Below are 21,575 nucleotides of genomic sequence, written 5' to 3'. Positions count from 1 at the left end.
ACATACGTATGTATGTATTTGGAAATTCTGGCCGAGCACTTAGTTGGGGCCTGGAACTGGGGGTGCCGTGGAGCATGGGTCCCTGAACTCCAGAACGGACAGGCAGTCATCACCAGCTGCCCCCTCCCTCCTCCTAACCCATCTCGTCGCATCCGTCCACGTGTTTATTCGAGTCGGGAAGCACGGATGGAGTGTTCACTGTGGGAACAGGAACAGGAGCACAGGAGGTCACCCCGGTCTCCCGCATCACGCCCTCCGGCGGGGCAGAGGGACGAGCAGACCAGTCAGAGCGGCAGCTCGAGGTCAGAGCCTCCTGGGCTTGGAGACCAGAGACGGGGTGTGTGGGCGGCTGTCCCGGGGGAGCGGGGGGGGGGGGGGGGGCAGGCACCCAGGCTGAGGCTGGGCTGGGACTCCGCCAGGGCCCCCGGCATGAAGTGTCACTTCTGTGGGGCCTGGAGCTGGAGCCTCGCCTGCAGACCAGTGATGTCTGGTGCTCCGCCCATGTGCCGGTGCCGGGTCTGGTCTCTTTAAGGCTCTTACTGTCGAGCGAGTGGGGGGTTCGAGGTGCAGCTGAAACCCCGTTCCCGGGGTCACACCCTCAGTTTGTCACAGCGTGTCCTCTCCGGCCTGCACCAGGTCCCGGTTCCTCCCCACGCAGGGGCCTGGCTGATGGTCCCTCTTCTGTGGCTCCCGGGTGCCACTTCGGGGGAGCCAGTGCCGCGTGGTCACTGTGGGGGGCGTGGTCACTGTGGCAGGGCAGGGACGGGCTCTTTGGACTATGCGTGCAGGTGACACCGTCGGCTGGGGTCCAGGAGGGGCGGCCCTCCCCTCCGGTGTTCAGAGGGAGCTCTCGCACGCGGGAGGCTCTCCCGCAGCACAGTCAGTCAGGAGTGAGCTGGTGCTGTTTTTCGGTGATGGGCTTTTCCTTGAAAATAGACGTTAGTAGTTTTTGTTATTTTAGATGTATTTGCTGAAGAACTGACACGGTGCTCACCCTGCTGCTGCCTGCCCGCTCCTCCGCATCCTGCAGCTCTGCGTGAGAGCTCCGCGTCCCCTGAGGGTGGTCCACGCTGTTTGGGCTGCTTTTCTTTTACGTGTTTTCTTCCCTCGTGCTGTTGACGTGGACCGCTCCTCGGGGCCTGTCCTCCCGGCAATTTCCCGTTCACGGAGACCGGCTGCTCGCGCGCACCCAGGGGTGGACGCAGGTGTTGCGTCCGCCAGTTGTTCTCGGCTGTGGCCGCGCTCCTGTTTTTCCCGCAGACTGCAGAGTCACCTGAAACCTCCTCCTTCCCCCTAAAAATAACCCCACGTGCCCACACCTGTTCCTTCCCGTTCTACCCAAGTTTATTTTCTATCCCTTGGTAAGGTTGGACACTTCTCTTCACTTAGCTCCTGTAGCTGTCTTGTTAATGCAGTGTGTCAGTGTATAGTGGTGACTTGTGACACAAATTGGGGGGGGGGGGTGTGTATTAATCACATCACCTAATTGGTAAGAAATAAGCCAGCTCCTGATTGTCGTTTGTTTTGTATCGGCCGCCTTGCTGAGCCGCTGTTAGCTGGACTGGCCAGTCGGACTTTCCCTTGACTTTCAGCTCGAGGTTAGCGTGCTTCCCCAGTGTCAGAGCTGCGGTGCGTGCCTGTGTGTCAGCCATGTGCCCCGGCCTGACTAGGGCTCTGGAGACCCCGGGGGCAGGGCTGTGGGGGGGATGACACTTGATGGGGGGTGGAGTCAAGATACAAGGGCACATAAGACCCCTGGAGCTGGCAGTGAGTGCAACAGGGGCAGAGGGCGCCATTGGGCAGAAAGTCACTTGGGGGGTGGGGGGCTGCTGGTGTGCAGTGCTGGCAGGTGGGTGGCCAGGACTGCAAGGGTGACTGCCTCTCCTACAAGGAAACGTTCGGGATCCGATGGGTTCACAGCTGGCCTAGGGCTGGGGGACAGGAGGTGCACCCGGTGTCAAAGTAGAAAGTGGATATCGACAATACTGAGCTGCCTCAAGTGCTGGTACCCGAGCCCCTCAGGTCAGAGGGTCACAGGTGAACCGGAGCCGAAGTGACGACAAAGCCCGAGGCGAGGCCTGTGCTCCGTCAGGCAGCTGTGGCTGCGGGCGGAGCAGCTGAGGGCACATTCCGGTGGAGCTGGCCGGTGGGTGCCCACCACCCAGCCAGGGCGCTCCTGGAAACTGACAGTAAACACGTGAAGGACCGAGATGAACGAACTAAAGGACAGCCACTCCTAGAAGGAAGACTGATACTTTGGCAAAAGAGAATTTAAGAGGAAATTATAACTACTATAATCAGAAAAGTTTAAGAGGTTAGTAACTGCCCATAAAATGAAACAATCAAAAAATTGAACACGGAAGCATTATTGAAAATTAAGGGGAAGAGACTGCCGAAAAGATTTCATAGAGAGGTTAAACACTCCAAACAGCATGGCCAAAGACACTGTTGGTAAACAAAGGCACAACAGGAGAAACACGCTAGAGGCGAGGAAGGACACGCAGGTGTCTTCCCGTCTGGAGTCGGGTGTGGAGGCACATGGGAGAGGAAGCTCTGGAAACACAGAAAACCATGGAAAGCACCCACGGTAGGAGAAGAGCGAGGTTACCTTCAAGGGAGGAGAATGCTCACGGGCTGTGGACCCCTAAGCACACCACCACGTGCTAAAAAGATCATGGAAGAATGCCCTGCCAAGGACAAGTAATTTTGAACCCAGAAGCCCATGCAATGCCAAACTGTTATCATCGATCAAGTGTAAAGGTAGAAAAAAAACACATTATTTACATGACATTCAGGGATAGAGAACATTTCCTTCTCATTGAGTTTCTGAAAAAATTACTTCAGCATCTACCCCAGCAAAACTAGAACAGGAGGAGAAGAGGAATCCCAAAGTCAGTTTCCCCATTCGGGCCCGTTGACTTCCCCTTCTTCGTCACACCTTCCCTGTCCCCCGAGGCTCCCCACTCGGGATGCCCACGGGGGTATCTGCCGTTTCCTTTCCTTCGGCTCGGAACCAACCGTGCCCTTCTAACGGGAATCCGTCAGAGGCCCCGTTTTGGAGAGCTCACCCAGCCGTGATTTCAGGGGTACCCCCGGAGAAGGCGGTCAGACGCCCGGATGTATTTCCCGACCCGTGAGTGTTTGGCCGGGCTGCTCTGGTGGAACCGCATCCATGTGCGACAGGAGGAGGCAGTTACTCTGACACTGCAGGAGAGAGCAGGAGAACATAACGGCCTGCAGTGGGGGTGCTGGGGTCGGAAACACTGAGCAGAAGGCCACCTCCCCACCCAGGGCCTGGGGCAGCTGTCCCCTGAGCCCGGCTCCCTCATCTCTAAATCGGGAACATGGAACCTGGGTCTGTCCTCTCGGGGGGACAGCGCACCGCGTTCCGTTCCAAAGCTTGGCGCGGCGGGCGGGCATCTTCACAGCCGGCTCAGGGTCCGTCTCAACAGTTGTGCCCACAACTGATGAAGAGGAGGAAGGAAGGGGGACGGAGATTGTCTTTGAAGTAATGTTTTACACGCCCTCAAGTGTGTTTATGTAGCCTTCAAGTAGACACTGTGCATTGGACCCAAAGCCCGCCCCCCCCTCCCCGCGCCCCTGAGAGGGCGGCAGTGCGCAGGGCAGGCGGGAGGGGGGCTCTCCCCAGGGAGCTCGGCCCCCGTTCTGCGCAGCCCCTGCTTGGTCTCCCCGCTTCTCCATGACGCTGCTTGTGACTCTGCGCTCTGAGATGACAGCTACCTCCTTGTCCCTAAAGCAGTCTTTGTTGGTTATTTGCAACTGAGACTATGTTCTTATCCTGACCAGATGGATGGGTGGACCTTTGTCCCAGGGAACCCTTCCTCCTTCCCCACCTCCCCCCACTTCGGGCCCCCGGGAGTTTCAGAACCCTGCCGCCGCCCGGGGAGGGCTGGGGCTGCCGTCCCGGGCGGGGGGCGGGGGTCTCGGCGTGTTTTGAGTATTGAACTGCCGTTGACATCTAAAGTCTCAACCATGCTGTTTCCTCCACACTTCAGTAATCAGGACATCCAGCAAACCCATAAAAAACCAAACTGATAGCATGAATATTCAGTGACCTGGAATACTAATTGTTGTCATGAATATTAATGCGATCGGACTTGCTTTTTCCTCTCCTCTTCCTCTCCCGGCCTCTTTCTCCCTCTCTCCCTCTCTCTTTCCACTTAGCCGGCTCTAAAGACGGGTCATAATGAGAGCATTTAAGAGGGAGCGCGCTCCGCCGTGACAGGGACCGGGTAATAAGGAGAGCTTGATTAACGCGGCGCACTTGGGGGAGAGATGAGAGGCTTCACGTGGGCCTGTTCGGGGGAGGCAATGAGACACCGGCGGCTCTGTTGCTGCTCCCGGAGATTAATGAGGCCTAAGAGTGCATTAGGAACAGTGACAAAGGTTTCATCTAATGGGCTCAGTCATTTTTCCTTTGAGTGACAGACGCACAGAAGTAATTGGCTGTGCAGAATGGCAGCTCATTGGCGGTACTTAAGGATACATTATCCCCGTTGTGTGGCCCGCAGAGGCTGTTTATCAAAACTGCTCACACTGCAGACGCCGCGTCGCTAAGCTGCTGTTACAGTGGTAATAGCTATTAAAAAAAAAATAACGCAGCATCCAAACTAGATCCGGGGTTGTCTCATAGAAACAAAGTTTTTCTTTGTTTAGTTTCAAATGGTCTAGAAAACATTTTAATAACTCCGGAGCTGGCTCCGTGTCCGCTGAGCCGAGCGCGCCCCCGAGTCTCTCCCGGCGTGTGGAGTTGTGCGCTGCCCGTCAGAGCCGCGGAGCCTGGCCCCTCGCCCCGTCTCTGCCCCAGCCGCGCCGTCATTTCCCACACCGGGGCGGGGAGGGGGGCGCTTTGTTCCCAGCACCGAGCCCTCCGATATACAAGCCGGGGCTTGCGCTGACGGTCTTTCCGGCAGCTTGGTGGAACGCTTGGAGAGGAAAGCCTGCCTGCTTGTGAGTTACTCGGCTGAAAAATAATCAAAAAATTGGTATCATGGGATGGTAACCTGCTTCCATAAACCAGGCTCTATTGGAGTAGGTTCTGATGGCTGGCTGTTCCGTGAGCTTTGGTTTCAGTAAGTTTTATTTTGTCCTAGACTGAAATTCCAAGGAGGTGGCCACATCTGAAATGAGGACTGGCAGCGTCTTCAGCCTTTATGAGAAATGCGTTCTTATTGTGAGTCATTTCTGCAGCCGTCTCTCCCACGGAGACTTAGGCAAATTTGTTAGATTGTTTCCATCATTAAATTGGAAACTCTTTGAGGCATAGGCCATTATTTCTCTTTCCGTGTCACCCTCGCCTGGTTTTGTCACCCAGCGATTATTTTTCCATTAAGTAAATAATAGTATCACCATCATGAGCGGGGCGAGCGATGAAGACTGGGGGGTGAGGGCGGCGTGCCGTGTTTCGGGGGCAGTCCCCTCCTTGGAAGCGTTCCCCGGCCGGGATCTTTGGGGCGCAGTTCAAATCTAAATCAGAGTCACACTCCCCCGTGCAAGGAAACCTTCGAGCGTTTGAACTCGGCGTGGAGGGCTCTCTGCCGTCGGAACTGACGCCGGCGTCTCGGTCCCTGCTGGTGTTAGCTGAGCACTCGAGGGGCGTCAGAGGCCGGGCCGTGCACCCCTGTGGGGACAGAGGTCCCTGTCAGTCGATAAAGTTGCTCTGGAAACAGTGTTTTCCTCTCAGAAACATACGTTTGGTGAAGACATGGCGTTTCAGCCATTGACAGCATGCTCTCAAGCCCCGCCAGACGGCCACCCCAGAAGAGCCGCCGTAGGAGAGGCGGGCGCTGGGACGGGGGTCCCTGCGGGTGGCCCCAGTGGCCCTCAGAGGCAGGGGCCCCTGGCCTGGGCCTCGGCTGCCACCGGGGCCTCAGGACAGCCTTTCTGCATCCGAGTCGAGCCCGGGGTGGCTCCTGAGCTGGAGGAGGAGGAGGATTTTTCAGTCCTTGTGGCTCTGCGCCGTTTCCAAACCACGTGTAGATGCTTTGTCATCTCCACTCGCCCCAAGAAAACTCGTCTTTCTGGAAGACTCCCAGTGAGCGGTGGACCCCAAAACATCCTGGCCCACACACACGCGGCCCACCTTCACGTCATCAGAGTCACGAGCGTGCGTGTCCCCCAGCTCGCTCACACCCTTCCCGGCTCTCTGTTCCCTTCGCAGCGGAGGTCTGGTAAGGACCGGGAGGGAGGGGAGCCCTCTGAGCTCTCCCAGTGGGCGGGGGGAGGGGGGGTGCAGCCCTGCAGCTGCGTGGGCCTCCTCCCTGAGAGGGGTTAGAAGATTCAGTGGTGGCAGGAGAACTCTGCCCTCAAAACAGTGCTGCCAAATCAAAGTGAATTTTGTGCAAGGCACACCTATCACGTTTACCGTGCAAAGGAGGAAGGGCGTTGCGGAGGCGGCGCCAGTGTGCGCGGTGAGGAAAGGCACCGAGCGGTGGAGCGCACCCAGAGCTCGTCCTCTGCGCGCCTGGGACTCTGTTCCACGGAGCACTGCTCACTGTTCCCTCGATGCTGTCACCGTACCTTCCTGTCTAGGAGGAGACCCTGAGTCTCGTCCTGCTTCTGTGTGGTGGTACCGGACCCTGTTGTTACTGTATTGCATGCAGACTCGCGCCCACAGCCCAGTGCCCACAGCCCAGACCAGAAATGGGTGGTAGCTGTGTGAGCATCGCACGGGCGTGCGCCACACACGCAGGGACCTGTGGCATGTGCTCCTGCAGCAGGTGAGCGGTCCAGGTGAGAAGGGCAGGTCCCGCTTTATGGTGATGAGCGTGGTGCCGTGTGCCTGGACGAAGCAGACTCTGACTTTGGAATATTCAAATCCATTTGTAAACATGATCATTTAAAGGAGAACTTATCTCCTTCTGTGCTTATCATTCTCACCTGGAATGGCCCTGATGGCGTGTGGCAGCTGTCCTGGGGTGGGCGTGGCCTGGCGACGGGATGTGAATGGAGTGCCCCGCCCCCCGGGTTCTCGCCCACCTTGCCTCCCTGTCCTTTCTGCAGTGAGCCTCTAACGGCTCTGCTGTCCTGGCCGCCCTGCCTTGGGTGTCTGGGCAGACTGAAAGTGGCGGGAGTGCGGCGAGCTGTCCCTGCTGCACTCAGCTCTGTGTGCTGGGCGTCTGGAAACCCCTCGGGGACACGGCTGTGCGGGCTCGTGCCAACCAAGGGTGACCGCAGCACTGAACTCGGACGCAGGGCAGACGGCGGCGATGCGCACTCGGAGACACGCCGTCCGGGGGACGTGAGGAAGGTGCTCAGCCTCGTTACTTACAGAGTCAGACAGAGTTGGCAACGTGGCCATTATCTTCAGCTTTCACTGCAATCCAAACTGCGGGGGACAGGAAAGCCCGCTGTCGGGGAGATCGGCAGCCACTGGCACCTGCAAGGGCCTCGCGGTTCATGAAGCGCGCCACGTAACCGGAGCCTCGCGTCGTCGGCCACGTGGGCATCTTGTTACCGTCACTGTCATCACCACTTCACCGTGGTCGCTGCCGCTTGACAGACAACGAGCTGAACTGTCTTCCAGACGTCCAGGTTCCATCTTTTCCAGCTCACCGCTCGTTAGGAAAAGTAATTAGAAACATGTATCACGAGTCAGAAACGTGTCGGCGGTGTTCGACCCAGTAATCACTCTCCTGGGATTCCACCCAAGGAAAACCTCGGAGCGGGAGGTGTCTCCCGCAGCGCGGCTCCTGACCTGGGGATACCGGAAGCCGCCGGAACTGCCCAGAAGTGGAGACGCGGCCATGTGAATTACCTGCATCCGGTCCATAACGTGTCACGTGTTTAAAATCATTAGGGAGGTTGCGGCACAGCGTCGGAGGGGGGGGGGGGTCGTGTCGAAGAAGGGTGTTGTGAAATGACGTCTGCTCTGCGGTCCCAAGTCAGGAAAGGGAGCGATCTGTGCAACGTAGAGGCTACTTATGTAAGACGGATCTTTGTGGACTCCTAACCCTGTCACTTCTGCATCTGTATCGCTGTGCGAGATGACCTTTAAGGAGCTCGTACGTACGACAGGAGACCCCCACTTCCCCTCCGTGTCATAATGGAGTGAATGGGGGGAGTCGGAATGAAACAAACTGTCCCCGCGCTTCAGTCAGCGGCGGGGCCATCAAGCTCCGGGACTCGACCCCCGGGACACGGCCGCCCTCGCTGCGGGTCTGCGGTCCGTGCGTTCCAGCGTCCCGGTGAACAGCGGGGAAGACTCCTCACAGCAGAAGACGCGCCGCAGCCCGAGACACTCAAGCCCCGCCTCGGCAGCAGCCATGCAGAGAGCAGCACCACCCCGTCAGGAGTCCCCGGCGCCCGCCTCCTTATGAGAAGGGGCTGAACGTGAGCTTGGGAAGAATCCTGTTCACCTGGGCCCTGGGCGGCCAGATGGAGGCAGGCATCTGAGGCGAACGGGCGAGCGGGCCTGCCCCAGGTGCACTGCTCCTTTGGGTACCACTGTTCACGGTGGCGCTGTGAGTCACGCTCGCTCCGGGGGTATGACCGGAGGGCGGGCCGGATGGCCATGGCCTTGTGGGCAGTGCCGTGGCCATTAGTACGGCCTCCAAGGTCCCACCCGGGTTCAGGCAAACCTGGCCTGCCTGGTGCACGCAACGGGGGCATGGTGCAAGTGTGGGTGGGCGGTTGCACAGGGACACCACTGGGCCAGCCCCAGCGTCCGCTCTGCATGTGCCACCATGGGTCCTCGTCCTGTGGCTGGGATGGTTTTCTAACTCCAGAGCCCATGCTGGAAACCAGTCACGCTCACTTGCTGGTGGAGTGAACCATCCATCCCCCAGTTTCTCCTGTACACGAACCTCTGTGTCCCCTGTCGCCGCCCAGGGTCGCTGCTCTGTCTCGGGCGATTTAACCGGTCCGCCGAAGGCTGAGCGCCGTTTTCCCGTGGAAGGTGCCGGTCAGTCGGGTCCTGACTGTGAAAGCAGACCAACATCGGGACGACGGGCATGGAGCAGCGAGCACTTTAAAAGAAATGATTGTTGATGAACTTGTACTTGGGTGCTCTGAAAAGCCTGTTTCCGAGTGTATCTTAGAAAGCCAGCATGGGCTATTTTTAATACAAGAATCCCACGGCTTGAAAGAGGAGCTGTGCCTTTGATGGCGCTGGGTGGATGGAACCGCGCTCGCTCAGTGGAGAACCGGCGTCGTTTTCATGCTTGTGCGCCACCGGTCCGGCAACACACTGCTGCGCATTCAGATGCGGCTGCCACACTCGCTTTGAAATGCAAATTGTTTAAAGAAAAATAGCGCACGGCGGAGGTAAATACCTTTTCAAATCGGCTCGCACACTTCAGGGCTGCACAGAAAGCTAAAATTATTCCGTGGGAGGAATCGGGCGCTTTTGACCCAGGGAAGCCTCACTAATCAGGGCACCCCCCCGAGCACGCGCTTATCCATATCAAGGGGGGCTCGGGCAGGATTAGCCTGATAATGGGGCCGCCCCCGCTGGCCCAGCCGGCAGCTCCATCCCTGCGTGGCGTGCGTGAGGAACCCGGGAGCGCCGGAAGTGGGCCGGGTGTGTCACGGTGACACAGAAGACATTGGGGGAAATGCTGAGACAATACCAGAGGTCCTTCTGGGACCCCCGTGGACACCAGGGTCCCCGACTTCACAGGGCTGGGCCGTTCTTTGGGGCTGAATGCGGATGGAACTGTCTCCCACCCAGCCTGACCTCTCCAACTCCCAAACCATTCGAATGACCCTTCTTAGCTCTTTTTTTGGGGGGGAGGGATAAATATAGATACAATGTCCACATAGAAAGTGCAGAACTCTAAGTTACACCTGAGTTAGGTGCACGGCGGGGGGACCCACACACAGCTCAGGAAGCAGCAGCTGGTCCCTGGGGGCCACGTCCTGTCACTCCCCCCCACACACACACACACACTGAGAACACACACATACAAAACACACCAAAAAACCTACACACAAAACACTCATACACATAATACACACAAACACACATGCGCACACAGAAAATGTACACATGTGCTCACAAAGTCCTCACATACACTCACAGAATACAACCCCCCCCCCGGAAAGCGACGACCATCGGCTCCCTCGCCCCACAGGTGGGTCGTGCCCGCTGACCAGTCTGTCTTGGGGACCCGAGCGCTGGCACCCGCCCGTTTGCTTCCTGCTCCCCCTGCCCCACCCCGTGGGGCGGTCCCGCCGTGTGGCCCGGGTCATTGTCGCTCGCCCGTCCCGCAGGTGGGCAGCACCCCCCGGGTGGCACCCCCGAGGCCCCCGTGGCGGATGGGCACGCCAGTGCCACCGTGAACATTCTCAGCCAGGGTCTCTGGTGGGCGTTCCTGTGCATGTCCGTCTGTACGGCTCTGCTTCGCAGGGGGTGGTGTAAGAGCAGGAACCCAGACAGACGGACGGAGAAACGAACCGCTGTTCTGCGGGGGCCTCCTGTCAGGCGAGCCAGTCGGAGGAGCCGGAGCCTGCCTGGGTCACGCAGTGTCCCTCTCCCTTACTGTCCCTGCGGAGACGGGTCGGTCCCCAAGTCTGAACTCCGCGCACAGGGCCCTCGGAGTCTCCCCTGAGCCCCCCGGTGGGCGCCACCCCTCGCCCCTCACTCACATGTCCTCACGGCCCCAGCGTCCCTGACCGTGCGTTTTGGCCCACGGGCGGGCCTGTCCGGTCCTTTCTGCGGGACCAGACTGGGGTCTCCCTGAGGACGGCGCCTCCAAGGTCGGCCCCAGTTGCCGGGGGGTGGGGACCAGCACCCCCACCTGGGGGGGAGAGAGGGCCCAGACCCACAGTCTCCGGCTCAGAAGGGTTTGTTTTCAGAGCAGTTCGGTACGTAATTGGAAACTCAATCAGTTCTAAGCTGAAACAGTTGGAGGAAAGTTTAAAAAAAAAACAACCTGACACCTTTGAAGATCCGCTAGATCTTACTAGCGAGTTCGCTGGCAGCGAGGTGTGTCCGGCTGAGCTTTAGACAGGGCACTGGATTTTGAGTCCACACTCCGAGTGACCAGGCAGCCACCCACCCTGGCGCGGAGCGGCTGGTTCAGACTGCCACGCACACGGCGGCAGTGTCCTCCGTCGCCCGGCTCCTGCGCGGGGAAGCGGCTGTGGGTGTTGGCGGGGGTTTCCTCTGCTTCGCCCCTGACCTGGTCGAGGTGTCCGCGTCCTATCTGGACTGCCACCTGTGTCGACCGTCGGATCTGCCTTCCCCGAGGAAGCAGCCCCTGCCCCCAAACTGACTCCCAGTGGACGGCCATTTTCACGTCCGTCTGTCGATGCCGACACTGGGGCTCCTGGGGCGCCCACCCGGCTGGCTTTTCCATCGGGGGGTCTTCTGCCTGCCCCTCGGCCCCCTCCAGAGAGGGCAACCGTGCCGTGCGTGTTTTCGGGGCTGCCCTGGGCGCGGTCATCGGAGGTGTGAGGCCCCTTCACCAGGGTGTGCTGAGCACCCGAGGCTCGCGACGCCCCCCTTCCGCATGGGCAGGATGACGGTTCTTGCCCACGGCCCACCGCGTGCAGGCGCGTGGGCCCCCAGACTGCCTGGACCCCCAGACTGCCTGGACCCCCAGACTGCCTGGAGCCGGCTTCTGGGGTCTGCGGCCCGTGAGTGTTCACCTGACTTGTTTGTTCCTAGGGACTGTCACTAGTGCGTCCGGGCCCCAGATGGCCGGCGGCGTCAGCCTGGGCTCCTTCAGCAGCCGACCGGACGGCATGCAGCAGCGGTCCTACTCCGTCTCCAGTGCCGACCAGTGGAGCGAGGCTACGGTCATTGCAAACTCGGCCATCAGCAGTGGTAAGAGAGGACGCGGCCCACTCACGGCCCTGGGGTGCAGGCCAGGGGCTGGACGCCGCGCCCCGAGCCCCCCGCAACCCGCTCTGCGGGCAGCACTGGGGGCAGCTCGGCCGCCTGCACACCTCGCCTTCCGCCGTGGAGCGTGTGTCCGTGTCGGGCTGTGTCGCCCGCATCAGCTCACCTGCCCCTCTCCGGGGCAGGCAGGAGTAGCTGTTCACGCCCACTCCACAGACCAGGAAACTGAGGTGCAGGCAGGCGGGGCAGGCGGCTTGCTCGGGCTCCTGGGCCCCGGCGGCGGCGGCAGGGCTGACACAGGACACCGGTTTCCTGCCCCTGACCCCGCTCCCTGCACCTCGGCCTCTGCCCCGTGCGGGTGCTCCCTCTGTGTCGTCGGGGCGTTTTCCGTCAAAGGAAAACGCTCAGTTCCTTCTCCCGTGCCGTTTCCCAAGACTCTTGCTATATCCCGGAGACCTTGGGGGCTCTCCCCACCTTTTCTGTGGGGCCAGCTTTTTGGGAGACACGTGCACAGCCTGGAGACTGTCCTGCCCTGTATGAGGGGGACCCCAAAAGAGCCCTGCATGCGGCCTGGCCTGTGGCGGCCGGTCCCCGGTGGCTGAAGGCGCCCCGCCATTGCAGGCCGTCTGCCGGACGGGGCTGCAGTAATGGTGGCCTAGTGCTCTGGAGCGCCGCTGGCAGACACGAGGCCTGCGGGCCGAACCCGGCCCCCCACCTTGTTTTATCCGGCCCGGCGCCTTGTTTCTGCCCGGTGGCGGCACTGAGCTCTCGCTTGCCTGTGCAGGAGCGGCTACATTCACGCAGCCCCAAAATTACACTCCGCCCTCGGAAGGCAACCTCAAGGTCGCCTCAAGGCTGATGTGGCCCCCGGTGAACGTGAGTTTGGCCCCCCCCATCAGAGACGCAGCTTCAGGCCCTCCTTGTAGACCCAGCGGCTGCCGCCGTGAGCACCGTCTGTGTCTCCGGCCGCCCCACCCCAGCCTCAAAGAAGGACACCCCCCGACAGAGCCGGGAGGAGACGTGGAGTCCAGAAGGGCCCCCCCCACGGTGGCCAGGTGGAGAGGGCCCGGGGAGGTGGCGGCTTGGCGTGGGCAGGTACTGGCCCCTGTGCCCCCAACCCAGCCCCAGGGTGGGGGGGTGACTGTGCTCACCCAGAAGGCACTTCCAGAAGTGGCGGAGGTCACCTCCACCCTCTCCAGGGACTCTTCCAGGCCTTCTGCCCCCCGCCAGAAATCGTGAGGACCTTGGAGCACTCCGCTGGGGGGCTCCGGTGTCACTGTGAAGGCCTCCCTTGTGGGACCTGTGTGCGTCCCACCACTGTCCCGGAGGCCTCGGCAGGCTCCCCCCACCTCCGTGAGCCTCCCGGCTGCGGCGTGGGGTCCTTCCTCGCCGGGTGCGGTCCTCGGGCGCACAGCGCACGCCTGCTGCGTGTCCCCCGCCCGAGCGTCTGCCGCGGGCGTCAGAGTTCCGCGCTGGGGGAGGGGCGTCCCACTACCAGACACGTTGGGATGCGCTGATTTTCCCGTGAGTGTTACCGGCTGACGGGGTCCATTCTGGTGCCGTCTCTCTGCGGAGGTGTGCGCCTGCATTGGCAGGTTGTGGGGGGCCTTGGAGCCTGGGGCGCGCACCCCACCGAGGCCCCGCCTTCTGGAGCGCGGCCTCTGAGCGAGAGGCGCCGAGTCGCCGACACAGCGTGGTCCGAGTGCCGGCTTCTCTGTCCTCCTCCGTGCTGTGGGGTTGCCGGTGGGCGCGGGGGCTCGGAAGACCGGGTTCCGGCAGTATCGCCCCGCCTTCCCTCCCCCGCACTCAGAGCATCTCTGTGGGGCGGTGTCGGTGGCAGCAGCACCCGAATCCGACACCTACCCCGTTGGAGTGTCGGCTGCACAGTCAGGTCCTGGGCAACGGCCCGCCGGCTGCCTGGCCCTCCCCCCACACAGCTCTTGGTGTCTGGTCACCCCTGCGCGTGGTTGCCACACCCCGCCACCACATCCTGCCGCCGCATCGGAAAAGACGGCGTCTCCAGCCGCCAGCCCTCCCACGGAGGTTGCCCGAGGTGCACGCACATGCACCTCTACCAGAACAAGCACGTGCAGACGCCGTTTTTAGACGACAGAGCGATTTCTCGTGTGTCGGAGCCCTCGGGCGGAAGCTTGTAACGCACGTGGCCCTTGGTTGCAGACGGGTGAAGCTCCCCAGTGCGGCAGAGCTGCGCCCCTGGACACGGGAGGCGAGAAACCCGGGTCTGCGGCCCGGTCTCCGCCTGCCGTGGGGTGACACTGAGGGAAAGTGGGGCTGAAACCCCGCGGGCCGAGTTAACCAGGGAGAACGTCCCAAAGAGCGTCACCCTGAGTGCAGGTGCTGGAGGGGCCCGGTGGGTGTTTTGTGCAAAACCACAGGAGGACGTCGTTACCCACATCCAGGCAGCTCGGGCAGAGACTTGGCGAGGAGGCTGGGGGAGGGGCGAGGACCAGGAGCTGCAGCGAGGTGGGAGGTGGGAGCCGGAGGAGAGCCCAGAATTGCAACATTAACTGACACCTTATTGTAACACGGACAGCTGACATTTGAAACAGCAAAACCCAGAAACGCGACAGAAGGATTGTTCCTCCGGGTTTTCAGGCTTCTTCCTGCACGCCCGTGATTTCTAAGTGTCGGCGGGATGTTTCGAGCGGAGCCAGTGCTGAAAGGGAGCCAGTGGCAGGGGTCATGGCGAGAGCCACTGCCCGTTGGGGCCTTCCCCTGGCCCGCGCCGTCTGGCCCTCAGGGAGCAGACGCTGCCGTGGGCGCCCTCTGCCTGCTGGGCGGACACTGGTGCAGAGGGACTCAGTAACGTTTGTCCAGAGTCACGTCCTGCAAGGGCAGGGACGCAGGCTCAGGTGGCCTCAGGACAGACCCTAGCTGTCCATCAGAGGCACTGCCTAGACAGGCGGCAGCGGCGTCCCCCGGGGGCTGGCCGGGAACGCAGACTCTCAGGCCCGGTTCGGACCCACCGTGTGCAGAACAGGAGGGCCACGGTGCTGTGCGGGGTGGCAAGCCCTCCGTGGACAATGCTGAAGCTTGAGCTCGGCCCTCTTAGCTTCCGCTTCTGCGGACCAGTCTAGACCACGTGATGCCGGGCAGCCCCCGCGAGCTGGCTGCGATGCGGCGTCCAGGCGCCCCCTGTGATTTACTGGATCGGGGCTGCAAGTCACCAAGGTCCCTGGGCTCCTCGGGTCCCCGCAGGGGTTGAGAAGCCCCTCTGCCTGCGGTGGGGGTAGCGTCCCGGCCTCCCGCCGTCACGGGTTCCGCCACGCGGCCGGACCCAAGCCATCTCTAACGAACACCATGGCACGGGATCTGACGGACGGCTTCAAGGGAGCGCGTTTGTGAGGGGATTTCAAGACCTCCACTCGGGCCCCAGCCTCCCCGTCCGCGCGTGGAAAATAGCCCCAGAAGACGCAAGCAGGACGGGGCGCTCTCTGCGGCGCGCCCCTTTTCAAGCGGCTGCGGATGCGGACCCCGCCCTTTTTTTTTTTTTAATCATTTTTCTCTCTCTACCCTGAGTCTTCGGTTTGGATGTTGCCGTCATGAAAAGCTTGCGCGGCGCTAGCAGCAGGGACACGAGGAGCTAAGCAGCTTTTGAATTCAAATGCCCGTGCATCAGTGAATATGCTTTTATTGTAAAACCTAATAATAATAACAACATTGAGATCCCATTTTTCTCCGGCCCGGCGTCCGCACCAAATTAAGACTTTGGCTCCGGAGAACTTTTCAAAGTCTTCCCGGGTGGACGCGGAGGTGCCCTGGGGGCTTGCGTCTTCCAGCAGCTGTGAGCAACTCCTAATGAGACAGATCACTTTGTAGTGCGCGAAGCCGCAAAACAGGAGGTTCTGGTTAAATGAGGGGGGGAGGAAGGGAGAGGCCGTTGCGTGCCCTGGAATTCCCCACTGCTTTACGACCGCGGCCGCGCCGACGCTTCGCATTTAAGCACCTGCGGTTGAGAATTAAACGTCTAATGTGATTTGGCGTCGCGAACATGAGGCCGCATCTGCCCTGGGAGAAAATCCAGACAGCTCCGCTCGGGGTTTCAAATTGCTGTCTGTGGCTCCCGGGCGGGCGGCGGCGGGGTCCCCCCTTCCGCGGGGTGCCACACGCGGCTCGGCGTAATTTTTTAAGCGCGGGGACGTATTCATCTTGGGCCTCCGCGTGGAGGAAGGCCGCTCCCGTGGTCCATGAAAAATTAATTTTTTTACATTTTTTCTCACTCCCCTAAGTGTTTGACAGAAGTAATTTTTGCAGCAAGAGAGAATAAAAACTGGTGGCCGTAAATTCCTGTCCGGGAACCTCTTGTGCAGATTCTTTACGGACCCGGAATTGATCTGCCCGTCAGGGCCTGTTGTGGCTCCGACCGTTCATCACCGTAACGGCAGCGGGGAGCCCGCGCCCACCCCCTCGTGATCCCGGTGAAAGGCCCCGGCGTCCGCAGCCGGTGGGGGCAGCTGAGCTTTATTGACAGACGCGGAACAATTATCCCTGCACCCGCCATTGGCCGAGGGTTCTCTTGAATCTTATTGGGAGCTTGTGATTTTTCTTTTGCTTTTTGATTAATCATTTTCCCTATAGGTGATTCTCTCTCAAAGTGCAGGCCCGGGGTTAGCGTCGCCGTGGGGAGCAGGGCAGACTCCCGGGGGCTGTTTGTAGTGCACTCGGCCGTCATAGCTCACTCCAAGGCTAACTGCCCTCGTGATGCATCATCATCCTCCTCACCTGCGCTGGGGCCCGGCGCGCGGGGGACTCGGGCGTGCCAGCCTTGGCCCCGGGGCCGCAGCCGAAGCTGTGGCCGGGCGGCCCCGCCTCCTGACTGGCAGGTTGTTCCGCGGACCCCACCCCTGCGCCGATTGCTTCGTCCGGGCTGTTCATCATCCCCCGCCCTGGCTGGCCATCATCCCCCGCCCTGGCTGGCCATCACCGTCAATATCGCCTTGCTCCTGACGGCTCTCCAGCAGCCCGCCTCCGCCCGGCCATCGCCCAGCCTTGTCAGCGCCGCGTGTAAACCCACATCCATCTTCCCTCTTGCCCTGGGGGCGGGGGGGTGGAGGTGTGCGGGCTCGCACACCCTTCCTTCAGGCCGGCACGTGGCCAGCCTTCCCGGCAGCAGCGTCTGTGGCAGGCAGGCAGATGCCAGGCCGAAGCCTTGGAGGTGCTGCTTACTTGGACGCATTTGTCCCAGGAGGAGCACGTTTTCTCGTGGCTGTTTGAAGGACAGCTGGGAAACACAAGTCCCCGCTGTGGCGCCACCTGCCGTTTCTCCCTCCCCGCAGAGCCGGCCCGGGGGCAGGGTGGGGGGGTCAGCACCCCGAGTTTGAGATTCCCAAGCACGTGCTTCGACTGCGGGTCCCCAGGCTGCTTGCTATGGGTCCCTGGGTTTTCACTTTGACACTCTGGCAGTTTGCTGGCAATATGCTGACAATTTTAGTGGGTGACCAGCAGGTGGTGGTAGAGTGACCCTCGCTGGGAGACTCGGACGGTAGGACGGTTTTAATGAGGGGAAAGGGGGAACCCACCACGGGCTGTCGGGGTGTTACCTGCCTCTGTGTCGTGCGGGAGCCTGGCTCCTCGCTCTCATTTCCCGAGAACCGTCGCCCCCGTCTGATCGCGGGGGTCCCGCAGGGCTGGGAAGGTGAGGGCCGCGCGTGTCACGTGCAGCCAGAACTCAAAGCCGGTCTTTCCGACTCCAGAGCTTACTGCACGCCCCTCTGCTGCTTCTGCAGAGAAACGGATCCTTCCCATTAAAACGCCGGGCTGCAGAAGTTGTTTATCTTCCTGCAAAGCCTGCTCTTGAAGGACGGGCACTATAGATAGACCTGCTCCCTCGCCTCGCTCGTCCTGAACTTGCCTTTCATCGCCGGTTCCTCCCACATCTTGGCCGGCGTTCAGAAACCCTTCCCTGGGGTTTGCCGTCCACCTTCCGCTCCGTGTGAAAGGGCCCGTGGGCTCTCATCTCTCAAAGCCGGGCACTCCCTGCCTCAGCCGCCGCGGTCTGCTCCCCGCACCGGCTCGGCGCCTAATTAAAGGGATGACCCCGGCCCCTCGCTCGGCTCGGAGCCGGCTTCCCTTTCTCCGCGCGCGGCGAGGAGAAAGCCGGCGCCTCCTAGGGCTCCCGGCCGCAGGGGGTAAGAGGTACGTTTTTCTTCCTCCCAGTCAGACTTTGTTCTTTGTACTTTGTCTCCTCAGCTCCTTCCCATCAGCTATTTCTAGCAGCAGGTGCTGGCCGGGGGGGCGCTGCCCCCAGCGTCGGATCTGGGGGGGGGCGCCTCTCATGCCTGCGGGCCGGCGGTTCTCGTCCTCGCGGCAGAAGTCGGGAAGTCCTTTAAAACAGGTGGCCGAGCGGGGTGCTGCCGCCGGCGGCCACGGCGCCCAGACCTCGGCCCCGGGCCCATCCGGCCCTCAGCCTCTTGTCTAGACCAGTGGTTGTCTGGGGCGGTTTGTCCCCCCGGGGGGCATCTGGAGACGTTCTTGGGGTGTCCCGGCAGGAAGGGGGGACGTGCTGCTGGAACCCGGTGGGCAGAGGCCGGAGAGGCTCCTAAATAAGCCTCAGTGCCCAGGGACACCCTTACAACCAAGAACAACCCGGCCCCAAAGGCCCACAGACCGCGGCCCCCACACCCCGCTGGGAGCCACAAGGGCTCGGCTCTGTGGCCCCTCCCGGTCACTGTCTCTGCGCCCGGCCCTGAGCGATGCCCGTCCCGAAGAGGAGCAGGGAGCCTGTCTCCACTCCTGAGCGGCCCCGTTCGCAGTGATTCAGTCCCTCGGCTTCGCAGGCCAACCCAGCCCAAGGCAGAAGACGGGGCCCTGGTGGCGGAGTCTTGCGGCTCCTGCCGACTTTGACGGTGTCCGTGACGCCCATGGAGCGCTCGCTCCGCGGGAGGAGAGTCGCGCCAGCCCCGTTTCAGGCGAGGAAACCAAGGGAGGGGCGGCCGCATGCGCACAGGGAGCCGACCGCCAGGGCTGCACCCGTCCCAGGCTGTGTCTTAGGGGACACTGTACTGTCCTCATCACCACCAAGACCATGGCCTGAGGGGGGTAGGATGGCCTCAGCCGTCGGGCCGAGCTCCTGGTGCCTGTGTGAGGTCACGTGGATGGCGGCATCCTGACCCCCTCCACGTGTGAAGGCCACAGCGCAGGAGAGGCTGACTCGGGGAGACCTGGACGTGAGTGGCCCAGGGAGCCAGTCCCACACGCGCAGGGTGGGCAGGGCGCAGGGCGCCGATCTCGGTGGGCGGGCCCGACGCCACGCCTCTCCCCGGGTGGTACCGAGAGCCACTGCACTGGGCCAGTGGGAGGCCCTGGCCACCTGGCTCAGTTCTGCCCGGACCACCCAGGACTCCTGCGGGGTTCTCTTGTGGGGCCACTTTTCAAGAAAGGTGTTGGTGAACCGGGAGGGTCCAGAGCAGCGGGTGCGGAAGTAGGGAAGGGTCAGAAACCCACATCACCTGGGAGGGACCGAAGAACCGGGGTGCGGGCTCCTGGCAGGCCCGAACCTGGCTGTGCAGCCCGCCACTACGGTTCCTGGGTCCGGGGGCTGGGGCGGGAGGGGCCAGGGTCCTGGAATGCCCCCCGGGTGCTCACGTCCAGCCGGGGTGGAGGTCTCTGGGGGTGCAAACCGTACGTGTGAACGGTGGTAGCGAGTGAGAGACAGGAGCCTGGTTCCGTGCACCTCCAGAGAAGGGAGCTAGGGGCGCTGGGTCCCGGTTACAGGAAGGACGGTCCTGAAACAAAGTAGCATAAAGCAGCCCGATACAATGTAGTGTTTCCGGATGCCTGGTTCAGGTGTTGGCTCTGGCGTTCTCTGCTTTCCCACGCACGCACCTGGCGGCCCTCAGGGCGCCTCACCGGAATAACAGCAGCGGGGCTCTCGCACCTCCCTGGCCCCGCCCGCCCAGGGCTGCAGTGTCCGATCCACTGCCCGTGCGCTCCTGTCCTTGTGAAGGGCCACCCTCCCGGTTCTGGGCCTAGGCTCTGCCTCCGCAGTTACCCATGTCCCTGCTGTCCCCCCACAGTCTCCCCAGCTGTGAGGCCGTTCCTCGCAGCAGGCAGGGAGGCCGGCCCACTGGGGCGTCTGTCACTGTGCGTCATGGCCCTCCTCAACGTCCATCTCCTTCCTGGCTTGCCTTCCAGGCCGCTCTCCGTCCCCACCAGCCCCTCTCTGTCTGACCCATGCCGGCCTGTCCCCCACCCAGCACTGAGCAAACACTGCCCTCACCCACGACCAGACCGGCCACCCTGTCAGTCCTGGAGCCCCGTGGTCCCCTTTGGCACTGACCTCTGAGTGGCGGCAGACCGGCTAACCAGTTCATTCTGCTTGAACTCTCGTGGCTGCCGTGATGACACATTCTCAGGGGCTTCCTCCTGTCACCGTCCTCTGCTGGACTGGGTCACTGATGTCACTCAGAATGCAGCCTTCTCCCCTCACTGCACTCATCCTTGGAAGACTCTCAAGTTCACGTGCCAGCCTTGACCTCCGGCTCCTGCGTTGAACTTGGAAGGCTGTTGACAGCTCACACTCAGTGCATTCAGAGCAGAACTGCAGATTTCATTCTGAAAATCTGTGTTCTCGCCGGGCCTCCCCCGACCCCACCCCTCCACGTTCACCCCCACAGCAGCTCAGGCCACGGTTGCTCCTAAGCCACCGCTTCCCCTCACCTCGCAGGACCAGTGCGTGTGGTTGGTGCCCTCCACTCGACTTCCCGGACTACCCACGGGGCTGCCCCTCCCCTCCCTCTCCGGTCCCCCAGTCCCCCAGTCCCCCGGCCGCTGTGCCTGCGCGCTCCTGACTCCCTTCCGGTCTCTCACCCTTGCCTCCCTGAGGGACACCAGACTCCTCCTGGACAAACGGAGGTCAGTCAGGTGCACGGCTCCCCCACACCACACTCTGGCAGCTTCTCCTGCACACGGAATGTGCTCTTGGTACTTTCTGTCTGGCTGGCGAGGCCCTGCTGGTGTGGCCCCCGCTGTGTCTGGTGCCCCGTCTCCCACCCCCCCTCCCCGGTCTGGTTTCCACAGCTTCAGTCCAGCTCTGCTCAGCCCCTGCGTGCCCACACCGTGCCCCGTGGCCCATTGCACCTCACTCCGCCCAGGCCCCCAGACTTCCTTCTCTCAGCACTTTATGGAGACCCGGCTTACGCAGCCCACCTGCTCGTCCCCTACCCAGTCAGAAGGGGGCGCCCTGCCCCCACGTTGTCTCTCATTGGGGTGTTTAGTTGCCCTGCACTCACTGAAACACCCCAAAGAGGACCTGGCCTCGGGGTGGCAAGCGAGGGAGCATGGGGCTTCCGAAATGAGCCCCAAGGCCCCTGCCAGTTTCTGGGAGGAAATCCTTCGAGTGTCTAAGACTAAGTACCTTTTTAACACGACGCTTTGGGGAGGGGGCTGGAGCCAGGCGGGGAAGGCTTAGAGGAGGACCCTGTGAAGGCTGGGGCTTGAGCCTGCACCCTCGAGCGCCCCTGCGGCCCCGGGGAGGACAGTGATGGCGCAGTGAGGTGACAGCGTCATCTGATGCGCAGACAGCGGGGGCCGGGCCGGGCCGGGAGGGAGCGGAGCCATCCGAGGCGGCCGCCCGCCTTGTCTGGGGGGCTCTGGGCGCCGTCTTCAGTGACGCTGTTTCTCGTCGGCCTCCGTGCAGCCAAGTGCTGTTTGCTGGGATTTCCAGAGCTTCCTCGACTACAGAAATCTACAATTTTACAGAACTGTTTAGTATTTTATTTCCTTTGGTCCCTACAGGTTTAGTTGTAAA

General features: G+C 61.7%; 1 protein-coding gene across 10 annotated transcripts in view; it reads left to right on the top strand.

The window, feature by feature from the left end:
• The window catches only part of AGAP1 (ArfGAP with GTPase domain, ankyrin repeat and PH domain 1), a 348,436-nt gene that overhangs the window by 228,839 nt on the left and 98,022 nt on the right, over positions 1-21,575 (top strand). For 8 of the 10 annotated variants that reach the window (XM_036022678.1, XM_028509858.2, XM_036022679.1 and 5 more), the window contains one exon: positions 11,633-11,791. The exons of the other annotated variants lie outside the window; for them this stretch is intronic. In XM_036022678.1, coding sequence (XP_035878571.1) covers positions 11,633-11,791 — 159 coding nt within the window. The remainder of the gene's footprint in view (positions 1-11,632; positions 11,792-21,575) is intronic. 10 annotated transcript variants of the gene reach the window in all.

Source organism: Phyllostomus discolor, chromosome 4, assembly GCF_004126475.2.
Source record: "Phyllostomus discolor isolate MPI-MPIP mPhyDis1 chromosome 4, mPhyDis1.pri.v3, whole genome shotgun sequence".
In the NCBI taxonomy this organism is placed as follows: Eukaryota; Metazoa; Chordata; class Mammalia; order Chiroptera; family Phyllostomidae; genus Phyllostomus; species Phyllostomus discolor.
This window is presented reverse-complemented; position numbering and strand designations above follow the sequence as displayed.